This window comes from Guillardia theta (assembly GCF_000315625.1).
Source record: "Guillardia theta CCMP2712 unplaced genomic scaffold GUITHscaffold_223, whole genome shotgun sequence".
NCBI lineage: Eukaryota > Cryptophyceae > Pyrenomonadales > Geminigeraceae > Guillardia > Guillardia theta.
Window position 1 is genome coordinate 23,414 of NW_005434453.1, and position 17,965 is coordinate 41,378.

General features: G+C 54.9%; 2 protein-coding genes across 2 annotated transcripts; one reads left to right on the forward strand and one right to left on the reverse strand.

Moving 5' to 3' along the window:
* Positions 1-8,040: 8,040 nt before the first annotated feature.
* GUITHDRAFT_121304 (hypothetical protein) lies at positions 8,041-9,326 on the forward strand (the record flags this gene model as incomplete). Its single annotated transcript, XM_005819440.1, has 6 exons — positions 8,041-8,113; positions 8,172-8,481; positions 8,598-8,651; positions 8,860-8,973; positions 9,038-9,101; positions 9,261-9,326. The coding sequence occupies 6 exons, from the start codon at positions 8,041-8,043 to the stop codon at positions 9,324-9,326; spliced, it is 681 nt and encodes a 226-aa protein (XP_005819497.1).
* A 6,967-nt stretch (positions 9,327-16,293) lies between these two features.
* GUITHDRAFT_60737 (hypothetical protein) lies at positions 16,294-16,803 on the reverse strand (the record flags this gene model as incomplete). The annotated part of the gene is made up of 1 exon (XM_005819441.1): positions 16,294-16,803. A coding segment is annotated over one exon (510 nt), but the record flags the coding sequence as incomplete, so codon positions are not given.
* Positions 16,804-17,965: the final 1,162 nt, after the last annotated feature.

Sequence of the window (17,965 nt, forward strand, 5' to 3'; positions counted from 1 at the left end):
GGGAGAGGCGGGTCTTGCCGGAGCATGCGCGGCTATGGCGGCGTCGGGCGTCGGCGTCCCAGCGGGGCTGGATATCAGCAGGGGAGGAGACGGGGGGAAGGAGGGGGGGAGGGGAGGGGGCAGTCGACGGGCTGTCGACGGGGAGGGCGAGGAGGTCGAGGAAGGCGGCGTCAGCGTCGTCCATGTCAGGGAAGAGCAGAGGCTGGAGGTCGTCGGGAAGGGAGGCAGAAGGATGGAGAGTGGGGAGAGCAGGGTCGCAGGGGAGGAGGGAGTTGTAGCGGAGGCCGAGGGCTTCAGAAGGAGTTGCAAAGGGATGGAAGGGGTAAGTTGGATCATATTGAGGTTCCAAGGTGGAAGAATCAGTGTCTGTAAGAGAGAATGGTAGGAACAATGTCATCATTGAAGAGGGAATGGAGATGAAGACAGCAAAGAAATTTTGGATTCGAAGACTTGTCTGAATTTGCAGATCAGGATGAGAGGGAAACAATTGTTTCACGGAAGTGAATGTTTCCGAAGCAAGTGCAGAGGCAGGAGCAGAGTGAATGTAGCAATGAGTGGGACTAGAGCAGGAGGAGTGACTGCCAAGTGGTGTGGGGAAGGTGAGTAGTGGAGGATGAAGCAGGAGGAGGAGGAGGAGGGGTAAGGGTCAATGCCACGAGTTGAAAGGAGATTCTTTTAAAATGGAGATTGTAGGGTGGGCCAGGTTTACTTCGGACCTCTACCCCTACCCCCTACACTGACTGCTTTTTAGAGGAACCCCCTTGGATGAATAAATTGTTTTTTTTTGTTTTTTTTGGTACTTTTGATATTCCCCACCTGCTCGTCCCCTACCCCTAAGGTCAGAGTTTTCCTATGTTGAGCTATAGTGCAAGAAGGCTCCCCCCACAGCACCGGATGTCACAATTCTAATTTTCAAACATTCCCCCAGAACAAAGGACCATCTTCCCCCGAACCCTGCGCACCCTTCCAAGGCCTTCAACGGCCATTTTCCGTGTACAGAGACGAAATCGTGTCTTTTCGGATCCTCCTATAGGGTGCTCAGTGCCTACAATTCACTCACCAAAGATAAGTTCATACGAGTTGGGCGAGTGTCCGATCGCTCAGTGACTCCCGCCTTCACCCGGAATAGCCCGGCCCGGGCCCGGCGCCCGGCGCCGCGCCCGGGAGCCGGAAAACCGTGAAATACTGAACTCACAAAGTAAAGTGACGGAAATAGACAAAAACTGTAGAGCCTCGGAGTACCGCAGTCGGACAAAGAAGGGGTCCTCTTTTCCTTGTGACGAGGAGGGGTCCTGGCCTGTTGAGGAAAGTTGAAGCGGGGGAACGAGGGCCGAAGTTACCGTTACAAGCACGTGGAGCGGCTGACTGACTCTCCGTGCGAAGAGTCGACCCATTGATAGCCAAGGTTGGGGCTGATTGCGATAATTTTTTTTCTCGAGATTTTTTTTTCGCAATCAACACTTTTTTTATGCACCGATCGAGACACTACCCGTCATTGAAAGGGGAAAGCATCGGGACGGGTGGAGACTGAACAATGTTCAAGAAAAAAAAAGATAACACATGGAAACAACCAAGTACCGGACAGGCAGAAAAGTAACGGATTCCAGGGGGTGGGGGTGGCGGTAAGAAGTACACCCTTTTCTTGCGATGTTTCGTTGTCCTTGTCGACAGACACGATTTCAGCAGCCCTCCCCCTCCTGTCCCTAGCCTCTCCCTTCTCTCGTTGAGCTCCTTGTGCCCTATCCTTGTGCACTCTACTTCTGCTCCTCCCCCTACTTCCATGGCCTTCCTTGTCTCCGACCTCCTCCCCATCGGCTTCTCCGACGACCTCGACCCCTACTCCCACTGCCCCTTCCTCCGCCTCCCCCTCCCTCCCGCAAGCTCCGGCACAAACTGCGAATGTGGATTACACCTTAACCCCCTGATCCCCTGCTACCTCTGCTCTTCTCTCCCTCCCCTGCTCTTCCCTGGCATGGACGACGCTGACGCCGCCTTCCTCGACCTCCTCGCCCTCCCCGTCGACAGCCCGTCGACTGCCCCATCCCCTTCCCCCCTCCTTTCCCCCGTCTCCTCCCCTGCTGATATCCAGCCTCGCTGGGACGCCGACGCCCGACGCCGCCACAGCCGCGCATGCTCCGGCAAGACCCGCCTCTCCCCCCGGGACAAGCTCGACATCATCAGCCTCTACTACCTGTCCGACGTCTCGCCGCTGAGCAGCCGGAGGGCGGTACACCAGTGGGACCTGGCGGTGAGGTACGGGAAGAGCCGGGCGGCGATCAGCAAGCTGCTGAAGCCGGAGTACGCGAGGAAGGTGGTAACGTCGGGAGAGGGGGGGAAGGTGAAGAACAAGGCGAAGATCCTGCGGAGGATCAAGGAGGAGGAGGCAAGCAAGAGGGAGCAGGGAGGGGAGGGAGGGAGAGGCAGGCAGGAGGAGCGGGCAGCAGGAGGACGTCAGCATGTGTGACGGAGACACAGTGGCAGGACTGGGGACTATTTGTGTGTGAGTTTTTGTTGATTTGGAATGAAGGAGAGAAGCCTGGGACGATGTCCGAGACTGGCTGCTGCATGCGGAGTTGTGGGGGAAGGGGGAGAGTGTAGATGCGACAGACTGACTGAGAGACTGAAGTACATGTCCAGACTTGCTGCTGCCTCGACTCCGCCACTAATATCAGAGTCGCTGGTGTACCTCTTGACCCCTACACTCCCAGTACTGCACTAATCTGTATGACTCCGACGGCAGCAATCAGAACGCGACTCGGAAGTATCTCAAGCCTGAGGGCCGCTGGGTCTTGCAGTACTGCCTTGCTCCCTGCTTCCCTCGCTCCCACCCCTGCCTCCTTTCCTTCTTTCCCCTGCTCCCGCCCAGCTGGCTGCACCTTGCATCTATCCCTGACTGTTTCAACTGGACTACTTTCGTTTGAGTGAGGACAACACCGTTGGAATCGCAGTCAAGAGCTTGCCTGCGAGATCAGTGAGGGAGGCTTGATGCGCAAACTCTGATGCCCAACAGGGGTTGTACTCCAGAGGTCTAGTAGCCGTTAGGACCCTTGCTGCCCTTGTGGCTGGAAGAGAAGACCATACTTCTCTTGCTGCCCACTCCTGCTGAATAAGATTCCTTCCTGCGGGGGCTTGAGCTCGCCTTGGCAGAGCTCTGATAGAATCTTTGACGAGCGGCTGTTTGTAGAGTCCTACTGTTACCTACCTAGTCCTACCTGTGGTTGAGGGGTCCGCACTGCTGTAACGCCGCGAGTCTCAGCCCCCGCCGCGTACTGAAGAGAGCGGCCTAGCACAGCGAGCTCACCTCAGACTGGACCTACCCAAGGCCCGGTAAGGGACGTGCCAGACCAGTGTGTGTTGGCTTGCCAGGGGGGTCACCGGGTGTGCCAAGTTGTTGTGTGAGAATAAAGAGAGATAGATCTCCTTCGCACTGCTGCCAGTAGCTTAGCCTTGATCGTCAACTTTGCAAAATCATGCAAACGACTGTTCATACTAGACGGCCTTAGTAGCAAGGAGCACTAGCCCTAGTCCTTCCCTCCGCACCGTCCTGTCGGCGGACGATTGGATCTTCAGGGGGCCGCAATGTGGACTCTTCAACGGCGCTGCAGTGCCGCCATCGGCGCACCGTCACTGATACCGTGACAGTGACGGCGGCCGGGCCGCAGGGGATGCCCGGGCGGGGGTCGTCCACTAGGGCATGAACTAGGATCAGAGGTGATTCCGAAGTTGAAACGAGGAAGCGACTGAAATAGAGAAACTTGAAACCAACTTATCAGTGGACTCCCGGGGGTCAACCGTCTCAACGGCCTCGCTGTGCCTCTAGGGGTCATATGAAGGTAGTTCGGAGGGGTGGTGAAGGATCCGTTACGCAGTTTGCTGACAAGGTTTTTTTTTTACATCAACATTTTTTTTCCACCCACCCACTGCCCCTCAGAGTCGGTGACACATCCGGTACCACCCGTACTCGCTTGGGAGTGGGATAGGTCAACAGCCAGGTGGGGGTAGTGTGTGATCCTTGTATGGAGGGGTTCAGATCTGATAGGGGTGGAAGGATTCAACTTATCCTGAAGTACCCACCTGTGGTGTAAATAATTCCTAAACACAGGGGGTGGAGGGTAGCACGAAGTGGTTAAAAAATCCCTGGCCCACGTCCTCACGCTCGCCTCCTCCTCCTCCACCACCACCAGAACCTCCTCCTCCTCCTCATCCACTTGACCGCTATCCTCCTCCTCTTCCACCACCACCACCTCCTCCTCTTCCTGTGCTGTTCTCTGCTTTCCTTCCATCTGCTTGTTCCCTCCTTTCCTTGCTTCTGCTATCCTGCGGCAGTTCAGTTCTCTGTTCACTTGTCCTCTCTCACTGCCCTCTTCCATGGCCTTCCTTGTCTCCGACCTTCTCCCCGTCAGCTTCTCCGACGACCTCGACCCCTACTCCCACTGCCCCTTCCTCCGCCTCCCCCTCCCTCCCGCAAGCCCCGGTGAATGCTGTGGCTGCAGCTTCCAGCTCTGCTCCTCCCCCCCCTGCGCCCTCTGGCCTGGTTTCGATCCTGTCTTCCCTGCCCCCTCCCTGACCGACGACGTCCAGCCTCTCGCCCTTCCCGTCGACAGCCCGTCGACTGCCCCCTCCCCTCCCCCCCTCCTTCCCCCCGTCTCCTCCCCTGCTGATATCCAGCCCCGCTGGGACGCCGACGCCCGACGCCGCCATAGCCGCGCATGCTCCGGCAAGACCCGCCTCTCCCCCCGGGACAAGCTCGACATCATCAGCCTCTACTACCTGTCCGACGTCTCGCCGCTGAGCAGCCGGAGGGCGGTACACCAGTGGGACCTGGCGGTGAGGTACGGGAAGAGCCGGGCGGCGATCAGCAAGCTGCTGAAGCCGGAGTACGCGAGGAAGGTGGTAACGTCGGGAGAGGGGGGGAAGGTGCAGAACAAGGCGAAGATCCTGGAGAGGATCAAGGAGGAGGAGGCAAGCAAGAGGGAGCAGGGAGGGGAAGGAGGGAGAGAGGCGGGAGGATGGGGGGAGAGTAGAGCAAGAGTGACGGTCATGGGTACAGGATATCGTAGGAGTTTGTGAACCATTTGTTGATTTGGAATGAAGGAGAGAAGCCTGGGACAATGTCCGAGACTGGCTGCTGTGTGCAGAGGTCTGGGGGAAGCACTTGTGATAGCAAGGCTGACAGGTTTCGGGAGGGAGAGCTTTTAGATACCAGCAGTTACTCTGAGACAAGTACAAGTCAGTAAGTTATTTCAAAAGTATGTAGTATGACAGCAGGACTGTAGAAGTGAAGCAAGTTGGGCCGAGGCTGCTGTCAGACTCTTCTCAGTAGTGTCTGCCTCAGGACGGTTGAAGGATCCGCCGGGCCGATCAGTTCCGGACTGTCAAAGTGGCGGACACGTGCGGCCAGCCCTTCCAGTCACAATCAACTTGCTAAGCTTCTAAGTGACTGATAGATTTGAGTGGCTGACCAACACACTGACCTTCCTTCCATAGCATATTCACTTGACAAGCTCATGATATCTCGCAGGATTCTTGCGGAGCTCCACTCGCTCTGCACCAAGAGGTCACAGTCCGATAGCGCATTATCAGAGAGCAGCTAAGCATGCAAGACCAGGAGGGAATACGATTGCTTCTTGTTACTTTACTCAAAGCTCCTTCTTTCTTCAGTCAGTGCCCTTTCTTTCTTCAGTCCCTCGGTCTTGTTGGTTGGAGTTTTCGACAGAATTTTCAGAACTTCAGAAGCTGGTATTTCTTGAGATGACTGCAGACATGCTTCTCGATTGTCTACACTTTTTCCGCTCAAAAAGTCACGATGACACGCTGAAATCATAAGAGATTGCTGGCCTTCTCAAAGGTCAACGTTTCTCACTTGAGATGTGATCCTCTGGTTTCAATATCTCCGAACTCGAACGTACATGAGAGTATCCAAACAAGGAGAACAAATCTTGCAAATGCTAAAAACGCAGCGGCAGGAGGTCTCATACATTGTCCCAGGCTTCTCTCCTTCATTCCAAATCAACAAAAACCTCCACTCCAAAATCTACCATGTTGTATGCGTCACACTACTTTCCCTTCATTCTCTCACCAGACATGCTTGCTCACGCCTATCGTCCCTTCCTTCGCCTTCCTGCCTGACCCTCCCCCTGCCTCCCCCTCCCTGCTCCCTCTTGCTTGCCTCCTCCTCCTTGATCCTCCGCAGGATCTTCGCCTTGTTCTGCACCTTCCCCCCCTCTCCCGACGTTACCACCTTCCTCGCGTACTCCGGCTTCAGCAGCTTGCTGATCGCCGCCCGGCTCTTCCCGTACCTCGCCGCCAGGTCCCACTGGTGTACCGCCCTCCGGCTGCTCAGCGGCGAGACGACGTCGGACAGGTAGTAGAGGCTGATGATGTCGAGCTTGTCCCGGGGGGAGAGGCGGGTCTTGCCGGAGCATGCGCGGCTATGGCGGCGTCGGGCGTCGGCGTCCCAGCGGGGCTGGATATCAGCAGGGGAGGAGGACGGGGGGGGGGGAGGGGGGGAGGGGGGGGCGAGTCGAGGGGCTGTCAACGGGAAGGGCGAGGAGGTCGAGGAAGGCGGCGTCAGCGTCGTCCATGCCTGAGAGGAGCAGAGACTGGAGGTCCTTTGTGGGAGGAAAACAGGTCAGTCCAAATTCGCAGCTTGTGCCGGAGCTTGCGGGAGGGAGGGGGAGGTGGAGGAAGGGGCAGTGGGAGTAGGGGTCGAGGTCGTCGGAGGAGCTGACGGGGAGGAGGTGGTCGCCATGAAGGGAAAGCATGGAGGAGAAGGGCAGTGGGCAGGGAGGGCAGGGAGGGCAGTAAAGAGCAGGAACTTATAACAGGACACGCACCACCCCTTCCACCCCCTCGTAAGAGATATCAATCACCGGTAGTAGGAGTCAGTGATCTTTCTTTTTTTTTTCGACAACTTTCTTTTTTTTCACATTCAACACTTTTTCTTTGTCGACAACATGGCTACCCCTCCATTCCCCTTCATCCACCCACCCTCCTGCCCATAGTCAGATCCCCATGAAAATCCGCCATCTGTGACATGTCCCCCACTATTGAAGCCTCCTGTACCCCTCATTCTCGCCCCGAAATGACCGGTACGCCTGTTACTTCTGAAATCTTTTGTGTTTCAATCGAAAAGAGTACTTTTGGACCGGCTGTTGTGGCTCATACTTATAGCACGGGTCCTAGGGGGCTAGATAGGGGGAAGCTATAGCGAGGGATGGGGCACATGACTATGGCCATTGGGTCGGGTCTATATCAGAGCCCTAGTAAACAGAGCTCACCTCAGACTGGACCTACCTAAGTCAAAGGGACAGCTCGCAAGGACTAGGCTCAGCCTTCACTGTCTATCCCTTAAGCGAGTCAGCCAAAAAATAGCCTCTAGTACATCACATGTAAGATTAAAACGCGGTACATCTATTTACAGCGGTAGATGTAGGATTCCGGGAGTTGCACTTTCACAGGGATAGACCACAATGTGAGGAATGATCAGCCATCAATATCATTCGAAACCATGCTGCTCGAGCTTAGAATGGCGTTGAATGTTCCGACTGGGTCCCCCGCTGAACAACATATCGAACATGGACACTTTGTACTTGACATGCCATGTACATCTTCTACTATCGTCAGCGGGGTCGCGGGTGTTGTATGCAAGATTGCATAGCCAGTGTCTGCACTAAGGTCAGAACCTTCCTGCCTTTTACAGACAGTATCACACTGCTCACCACTAACTCATTCTTCAGATGAGGCGATTGTGCCAAGAAGGTCCCGACATCTCCCCTCCGCAGCCGGAGGTCACAGCGCTGCGTACAGGGATGAAGCCTGATGATGCACGCACATGATACCGGGGCATGTTCCTTTCTCACGCGAGTTTGGTTCAAACCCTACAGACCCTTTGTCTCCTCCTCCTGCCACACCCGGGGAGGATGATCCGGGTCCGGAAGATCTCGATGACAGTGAGCTTTACACTATCTGTGGGAATCGCAAGAAAACGTGTCGAGGTGCCCAAGGAAAGGAAAGCAAAGAAGACTGCAACGCGAAGTCATGACGATTGCGAAGAAGCGCAGCAAGAAGAATATGGATATCGAATTGTTTGACAAGGGAGGAAATAATGATGGTATATCAATGCAAGTATATGCGTGATGTGTTTCTGGGAAACGCTATGACTTTCACAGGGGGAAAGATTATCATCCATGCTATCCCTAACCTGTCCGAAGCGATCATTCAGGATGTAAGTGATATTTCTAAATGTATCAGCTGCGACGTGGTGGAGAGTTGGCTGCATCTGGTTAAGTGGAGATCTGACTGCATCCGGGACACTGGTTGTACCAGGCACATGAAGCCTCGGAACATTGACTTTGTCTCTACTTATTTCTATCCCAATCTGGAGTTGCTACATACCAGTGGCGCGGCATTGGACACCGTGACTGCGACAGGAGGATATGAAGAGCTTTTGCGTTATTGGAAACGCATGCGCAGAGAGGGGTACATGTTTTATTCCCGCGTTTAAACCCGGACACTGGTGTTTGTTAATTGCCTACATGGGAGAGAGACGAATTACTTGTACACCAACCACGAGTGACGACCATTTGGGGATGCAGATTGTATGACCCCAACGGAATGACCGGTATCGGCGTTTTGAACCAGAATAGAAGGTATGTGGAACCTGACAACCAACGGAAAAGTACATGGCTTACGACCGGGTTGCCCTGTGTGGGGCATACATGCTTCTGGAAGTACCTACGCGGCAAATGGCAGGCAGAGGATACGTTAGGGAGGACATACGACAAGCAAGTTATGAGACAAGGACAGGTACGCTGATGTTGTATATGAGCAGGTGCATCGCTCATGGTATATCAGCAGGTGCCAATGCAGGAAGAAAGTTGCTGCTGGAGAGGGCATCGACAACTTTGGACAGAAGGACATACCCCTCATGCGACAAGGAATAGCAAAGTTGCTGAGGGAGCAGTTCAAGAGGTTCCGATCAGTCAGTGGTTTCATGAAGCAAAAGTAGCACAGAGTGACCGGATGGGACTGACAGGTTCGGCGCTGCCCAGGTGGCAGTCGGGCTGGGCGGCCGTTACAGTGCTAAGTTTCCGAGTTCGGTAATTAGGTCTCGTCAGTGGAGTGACGGAAGCTCAGCGTTGAAGGAAGAAGCACTCGCTGCCGTGCCCCCGCCGCACCTCCGCGTCGGTCGAGCAGCGCATCGACGACCAGCGCGGGACGTTCCGCTCCAGGAAGTCCCTGACCGTGCGGCTGCGCAGGGCGGAGTCGCCGACGGGCACGCCGAAGTGGAACGCCTGCAGGAGTCAGGCATCTATCAGCAGTAGCTACTGCAGTTACTATGGCGCCTGATCGACACGATCCTTGTACTTGGCGTCAAGCGCTGCTCTCTCCTGACCGTGATTCTTGGCAACAAGCAGAGTGTGAATCTGCTGTAAAGGACCCCTCTGGAGGTCGTCGTTGCAGGAACCGTCTACCCGTGGTGGCCTACCAGCTGAAGATGACGGATGAGTCTTGTGGAGTACAACCCGTTGGAAGCAGCCTGCTGGCATGCGAGGACGGGGTTCTCTTCCCTGCGAGAGAGCAAGGTTGCCGCTCGAGGGGCTGACGGGATTTTCAACATCTAAGGAGGAAAGCTTGTCAACTTCCAAGGAGAGATCACCCCTACTTTCCTCAGCCAAGAGACGGGTACTCCTGTCTCCTTCCTCGCGCGTTTGTGCCACATCAGTGTGTGTTGGTTTGTTTTGTTTGTTGTGTGAGAATAAAGAGAGATAGATCTCCTCCTGTCACACTGCTTTTCGCTTAGCAGAGAAATTCCAAAGCAAGTTCTTGTTGAGCTCCGTTGAAGATCAATCCTGTAAAGCCTCGGGATGTGACACCGTGGCCTTGGCCTGAGAAAGGTACTCCCCCGTCTCCTCCGCCGTCCGCGATGGCGCGGCTCCTGCGTCCTCGTGCGCGTCGACGTCCTCGTCGGGGTGCTGGGCCTGCCCCTTCTCGCTCCCAGGGCCCCCATGCCCACCGTCCGCGACGTACCTGCTGATCCCTCCAGCTATCCTGACCAGCGTCACAAAGGAGAGGATCCGGCCGATCATCATAGTCTTCGTGCCTTCCTCTTTGCAGCGGTAGTACTGCATCCAAACGCGCCCCATGCAGTGCGTATAGACGAGGTTCCTCTGCTTCGTCGCCTGCAGGGACGTAAACTCCAGCACGCTCTTGGATCCCTCTCCTGCTGCTCGCGTGTACCACCTCACCGTCTGCTCCACAGCGTCTGACAGGCTCATGCTCGAGCCCGAGCAAGGCCCTATGGAGAGCTCGTGGACGGTGAAGCAGCGGCGGACACAGAGGAGACGCGGCGGATCGACAGCTCCTGCGAGTCGGCGTGTAGGTCAAGCTGTCGTCGCACAGGAGCTTGACCACGAGGTCGACGGCAGATACCGTCCTGTCGACGTCAGCCGTGGCCTTGGCGTGAGAAAGGTACTCCCCCGTCTCCTCCGCCGTCCGCGATGGTGCGGCTCCTGCGTCCTCGTGCGCGTCGACGTCCTCGTCGGGGTGCTGGGCCTGCCCTTCCTCGCTCCCAGGGGCCCCCATGCCCACCGTCCGCGACGTACCTGCTGATCCCTCCAGCTATCCTGACCAGCTTCACAAAGGAGAGGATCCGGCCGATCATCATAGTCTTCGTGCCTTCCTCTTTGCAGCGGTAGTACTGCATCCAAACGCGCCCCATGCAGTGCGTATAGACGAGGTTCCTCTGCTTCGTCGCCTGCAGGGACGTAAACTCCAGCACGCTCTTGGATCCCTCTCCTGCTGCTCGCGTGTACCACCTCACCGTCTGCTCCACAGCGTCTGACAGGCTCATGCTCGAGCCCGAGCAAGGCCCTATGGAGAGCTCGTGGACGGTGAAGGAGGCGGCGGACACAGAGGAGACGCGGCGGATCGACAGCTCCTGCGAGTCGGCGTGTAGGTCAAAGCTGTCGTCGCACAGGAGCTTGACCACGAGGTCGACGGCAGATACCGTCCTGTCGACGTCAGCCGTGGCCTTGGCGTGAGAAAGGTACTCCCCCGTCTCCTCCGCCGTCCGCGATGGCGCGGCTCCTGCGTCCTCGTGCGCGTCGACGTCCTCGTCGGGGTGCTGGGCCTGCCCCTTCTCGCTCCCAGGGCCCCCATGCCCACCGTCCGCGACGTACCTGCTGATCCCTCCAGCTATCCTGACCAGCGTCACAAAGGAGGGGGTCGGGCCGATCATCATAGTCTTCGTGCCTTCCTCTTTGCAGCGGTAGTACTGCATCCAAACGCGCCCCATGCAGTGCGTATAGACGAGGTTCCTCTGCTTCGTCGCCTGCAGGGACGTAAACTCCAGCACGCTCTTGGATCCCTCTCCTGCTGCTCGCGTGTACCACCTCACCGTCTGCTCCACAGCGTCTGACAGGCTCATGCTCGAGCCCGAGCAAGGCCCTATGGAGAGCACGTGGACGGTGAAGGAGGCGGCGGACACAGAGGAGACGCGGCGGATCGATAGCTCCTGCGAGTCGGCGTGTAGGTCAAAGCTGTCGTCGCACAGGAGCTTGACCACGAGGTCGACGGCAGATACCGTCCTGTCGACGTCAGCCGTGGCCTTGGCGTGAGAAAGGTACTCCCCCGTCTCCTCCGCCGTCCGCGATGGTGCGGCTCCTGCGTCCTCGTGCGCGTCGACGTCCTCGTCGGGGTGCTGGGCCTGCCCTTCCTCGCTCCCAGGGCCCCCATGCCCACCATCAGCGACGTACCTGCTGATCCCTCCAGCTATCCTGACCAGCGTCACAAAGGAGGGGGTCGGGCCGATCATCATAGTCTTCGTGCCTTCCTCTTTGCAGCGGTAGTACTGCATCCAAACGCGCCCCATGCAGTGCGTATAGACGAGGTTCCTCTGCTTCGTCGCCTGCAGGGACGTAAACTCCAGCACGCTCTTGGATCCCTCTCCTGCTGCTCGCGTGTACCACCTCACCGTCTGCTCCACAGCGTCTGACAGGCTCATGCTCGAGCCCGAGCAAGGCCCTATGGAGAGCACGTGGACGGTGAAGGAGGCGGCGGACACAGAGGAGACGCGGCGGATCGACAGCTCCTGCGAGTCGGCGTGTAGGTCAAAGCTGTCGTCGCACAGGAGCTTGACCACGAGGTCGACGGCAGATACCGTCCTGTCGACGTCAGCCGTGGCCTTGGCGTGAGAAAGGTACTCCCCCGTCTCCTCCGCCGTCCGCGATGGCGCGGCTCCTGCGTCCTCGTGCGCGTCGACGTCCTCGTCGGGGTGCTGGGCCTGCCCCTTTCTCGCCCCCAGTGCTGTTGTCCCTGATCCATGTGCTCATCCCTCCAGCCTTTCTGATGAGTTTTAGAAGCTCACGTTTATGGCCCACCATTAACTTGTATGTGCCTTCCTCCTTGCAGCGAAAGCTATCAATCGCAGCCTTCCCCTCAACAAGCGATGCAACGAGCTTCTTTTCTTCCTTAGTCTGCAGGGACGTAAACTCCAGCACTCTTGTAGATCGCCTTCCTGCTGCTCGCGTGTACCACCTCACCGTCTGCTCCACAGCGTCTGACAGGCTCATGCTCGAGCCCGAGCAAGGCCCTATGGAGAGCTCGTGGACGGTGAAGGAGGCGGCGGACACAGAGGAGACGCGGCGGATCGACAGCTCCTGCGAGTCGGCGTGTAGGTCAAAGCTGTCGTCGCACAGGAGCTTGACCACGAGGTCGACGGCAGATACCGTCCTGTCGACGTCAGCCGTGGCCTTGGCGTGAGAAAGGTACTCCCCCGTCTCCTCCGCCGTCCGCGATGGTGCGGCTCCTGCGTCCTCGTGCGCGTCGACGTCCTCGTCGGGGTGCTGGGCCTGCCCTTCCTCGCTCCCAGGGCCCACATGGCCGCTGTCTTTGACGATACTGTTATCGTCGACGTCAGCCGTGTCCTCCTTCTTATCTGTAGTTTGTGATGGTGCGGCTCCTGCGTCCTCGTGCGCGTCGACGTCCTCGTCGGGGTGCTGGGCCTTCTCTTCCTCTCCCCCAGTGCTGTTGTCCCTGATCCCTGTGCTCATCCCTCCAGCCTGTCTGATGAGTCTTAGAAGCTCACGTTTACAGCCCACCATTAACTTCTTCGTGCCTTCCTCCTTGCAGCAAAACCTAACGATCGCATCCTTCCCCTCAACAAGCGATGCAGCGAGCTTCTTCGTCCACGATGGTGCGGCTCCTGCGTCCTTGTTCGCGTCGACGTCCTCGTTCGGATGCTGGGCCTGTCCCTTCTCGCTCCCAGGGCCCACATGGCCGCTGTCTTTGACGATACTCTCATCGTCGACGTCAGCCGTGTCCTCCTTCTTATCTGTAGTTTGTGATGGTGCGGCTCCTGCGTCCTCGTGCGCGTCGACGTCCTCGTTGGGGTGCTGGGCCTGCCCCTTCTCGTTCCCAGGGCCCACATGGCCGCTGTCTTTGATGATATCCCCGTCAGTAGAAATTAGCTTGTCGATTTTGTTTCCCCTCTTGAGCTGTGGAAGGTACTCCTGCGTCTCTTCTATAGTGAGATGGAATTCAGCAGATTTTGGTTTCTTCTTTCCTTCGAATTTTGAAGGCTGGTGAGTGAGAAAGGATACAAGCAGCTTTTTCATATCTTGTCTTGTTTTCTCCGGATGGCGCAGGATGGCTCTGCTGATGCATCGTCGGATGCAGTTGATCGCATCGAAATCTTCCGTGGTGATAAAGTACGGAAGGAGGTCGATTGTTCCTGTCCCAATCTTGAAATAGAACATCTGAGATCCGTCGCTGCTGGCTATCATTGACATCCTGTCTGCCCTCGGGCTGAACACCAGCTGGAGCAACTTTCCGAAGGGGTTGTTAGGAAGCAAGGTCATCCCTGTCGCTGTCACATTCTGCTCATTCATCGTTCCCAAGAGGGACATAGCCACAGCTTTATGCTCTACATGCTCTCTGTTGAAATCGGCGACCACAGACAGGGGAGAGCGCCAGTTGGGCCGGACAAGGAACTTCTCCTCCGCCTTGTTCAAGACATTATTGTCCTTCTCGACATCGACGTCTTCCACCAGCACCTTTTTCTCCTTCTCCAGGAACCACCTGATCGTCGAGTCCGAGCTCAATCCTCCAAGGGTGGCTGTCTGCGACTCCCTTGTTGCCGTCACTTGCTGAGGGTTGGGAAGCACGAGCTTGCGGCGAGAGCCAAAGTAAACCTGCCACAGTAGCTTGACTTCGTAGCTCATGTCCTGTACAAGTTGAGCTGGGATGCTTTGAGAGGAGGATGGCGCAGAAAGGAGATCTTGGTCGTTGCTCAGCTGTATGACAGCATTGCTCACCCCAACACTCCAATGGTTGACAACCTTGATGTCAAGCACCTTCAGCAGGGATTCGATGCAATCGCTGTTGTTCAGCTCAGGTGGAACTTTGTAGAGCATTACAGAACATTCGTTGTCAAAACCTGACCTGGCAATCTCAGAGTTTTTCTTGTCCATTTTCAACCCCTTGATGAACAACTGCGAGCAGCTGCCCACCAGGACAAACCTTAGAGTATCATCCGTTGCCTGAAAGAGGGAGCTCAGGGTGGACGGCTGACAACGCTTCCTCGACATGATTGCGCCGCGCAGCAGGTGGAGCTTGTCGAGCGAGTCGTCCCTCAGCCCCTCCAGTTGCGCAAAGTGATCCTCGAACCTCCGACAAAGATCCAGCGCAAGAGTTTCCATCTGCCTCAGCCTCGTCAAGCTCAGCCCCAGCTTGGAGGCATCATTTGAGCCTCGCTTTGAGATTATCCACCTCTTGTAGGCCTCCAGGTACATGATCGGCTCGGACAGCTTCCCCATGTCCAGCTCAGCTCGACTCCTAAAATTGCGAGCAAGCTCCTTGAGGAAGCATGCTTTGTCCTTCACAAAGAGAGAGGAGGGCATGGCAAAAATGTCCTGGACTGAGAGCGCAGAGGCCATCACGATGGCTTCGGGGAGGCAGGAGCAGGTTATGCCCAGCACGAGCAGCTTAACAAGCACAAGATCAACAGGGAGTTCAGAGGCAAGTACTCCCAGCTGGGTAACAGGTGAAGTCTCTTCTTCGCGGATTAAAGCGCCAACCTTGAAGAGCTCTTTGATTGCGAGCTCAAAGCGAGCTGGAGGAGGAGGAGTAAGGGACTGCTGAAGCAGAGCTGAAGGCCTGCCAAACTTCTTGAGGAGGATCTTGACCTTGAGGATGGTTTTCTCGAGCGGAAGGCGAGAAATCTCTGCTTCTGCAAACGGGAGCATGACATTGTCGTGAAAGTGCCGGGGAACGAGATGGAAGACGAAGCCGGGCGCAACTCTTCCTGCTCTCCCCTGTCGCTGCTTAGCAGAAGACTGCGAGCACCATGCCCCGAGCAGTGCCGGCATGTTCCTTTTCTCGTCGAAGTGGATTTCCCTGAGAGGAGGAGTAAAGAGTAGAACGAGCAAGAACACAAAAATTTGATGAAAGGGAGAAGGGTATGACCATGACTGAGACTGAGGATAGGGAAAGCAGAACAACAGGATACGCAAGACTACAGCAAAGCATGAAGCATGAAAAGCAGCAACAGCAGAACAGGGACGTTGATGATGGATCGTTTGATGATGACGATGACGATGACGATGACGAGGAAGATGATGACGATGATGATGATGATGATGAGGAGGAGGAGGAGGAGGAGGAGGAGGAGAAAGAGGAAAGAGGAATCAATATGATGATCAGATAATATGGGACAATATGACTACTTGCTCAGGCATGAGTCAATGACGTAGAGGACATCGGGGATGGTGATGGAGCTCTCAGCGATGTTGGTTGAGAGGATCAGCTTGCAGTGTCCAGCCGTTGCTGGAAGAATCGCTGCTTCCTGTTGTTCGCGGGAGACCAACGAGTGTAGGACGAGGATCTGGAGAGGGGAGCTCAAGGAGCTACTTCTGATATCTTCCTGCAAGGATTCAATATCGCCGATGCCGGGAAGGAAGACCAGAATGCAGATGTCGGGCTTGACAATCTTTGCAAGCAGATTGATTATGAGGGTGCAGGAGTCTTTGTTCAACTGCATCAAAAACAAATATAAGGAGATAAGGAAGAAAAGGGTGCAGCTTTCATCACAATCTTTCTCACCTCAGGTTTCAGCTTGTTTCCCTGATTTTCTTTGTTTTGAATCTTGAACTGTCCCAAGAGATTATTGAGATTCTTGTCATTCATAAAGGATCTGTGAAAATTCTTCCACTCGTCCAGGAAATAAACATCAACGTGGTATCTCTTCGCTCCAACGAAGATTGTATCCCTGACCTTCTCGCCAACAGGGGTGAAAAACTGGCTGAAGAGGTTGGCTTGTAGGGTTGCAGACATGATGATCAGCTTTGTGCTTGACTTACTGTTCTCCATCAGCTTCTTGATCAGCAGGTTCAGGAGATCAGAGTCCATTCCTCGTTCATGCACCTCATCTAAGACGACATGGGAACTCTTGAAGAAGGTTTTAGGGTTATGGTAGAGCTTGTGAAGCAAGTATCCTATCGTCACGAAAGTGACCTGAGTCTCCATGGACACAACGTGATCTCCTTGACCAATACGATAGCCAATAGTTTTTCCAATCTTCTCGTTGTTTTGACTCGCAACCCTTCTCGCAAGCGCCACAGCCGCAAGCCTTCGTGGTTGTGATACAATAACGTTGACCCTCTGTCGTCTTGCCCTGGCATCATCGAGGATGAATTGAGGGACCATCGAGCTCTTGCCACATCCTGTTTCTCCTTGGATGCATGTGACTGTGTTGCTGTTGATCTCCTGAAGAATCTTTTCTTTGAACTGCAAGATAGGAAGAGATGTGTCTGCAGGCTGCTGCTCCATATTGAGATGAGTTGTGTTGCTGTCGTACATTTCTTCCTGACTGTCTTCGTCAAAGATGTCGTTGGTAGTTGCTGTTTTGAAATTCAAATCATTTCGTCCATTAGAGGCAGAATCGTCAGAATTGAGACAAGATTGATCCAACAAGTTCAAAATAACGAAGAAGAAAACAAAGATATTGACATGCAGTATCTATCTATCTGAACATAAAATCATGAAGTTACCTGTTTCAATCATGTGGATATCGTTGGAGAATTGGAAGTCTTCTTTGAAGATGTTTGACACGGCATCGAAAAACACATCAATCTCATCATGCTGTATTTGCTTCAGCAGGCTGTCAAGATATCCGCTGCTCGACTGGTCTTGAGAAACAAGATGTAGAAACAGTCTGAAGTATGATGGTCAACACAGTTTCAATCTTCAATGTTCATCATCTCATCCACCACCACCACAACCACAACCACAACCACCACCTGCAGAACACATCATGATTCAACCTTGCACTGAATATTTTGCTTGGTTCCGGAAATAGGTGTGCGATATCAAGAAGCTCAGCCAGGTAAAGTACTTCATGGACAACATTCTGGAAGAGGTGCACAACTTGGACTGTAGCAAAGCTAAAAGAAAGGCAAGAGTGAGAGAAGAGCAGAAAAAAGGTTTTGAGGTGCAAGAAGCAAGATGATTTAAACATTGATTGTGTCAAATGTCAACCTGGGAACAGCGATTGGAAGCTTGTCGAAATCAAGTTCAAAACAACACAACAATACGCAAGCCTTCAGTGTGTGGTAATGCCAGAATGTACAATGAAATTGCCCCCCGTTCAATCTTGAAGGAAAAACTCATGTTTGCTTCAGGCATATCAAATCAACAAGCTGGACCTGTGAGTTGCTAGGAGAATGAGCAAAGCGCGAAAGATCAGCCCAATGGGTTTGAGTGCGATGGCATAGACTTTTCCTTCAACCTTCCCATCATCTCACATCAGAGAATACATAGACAAGATCGTCATGGAATAACCTGGACATCGACGGCGCTTTGGAGGGAGAGGAGAGGGTCGTGAGAGGAGAAGGAATCCATATCTATTTTAGGCATCTGAGGGTGGAAGTGTCAATGCTGTGATTGGCACAAGTGAACATCTCCC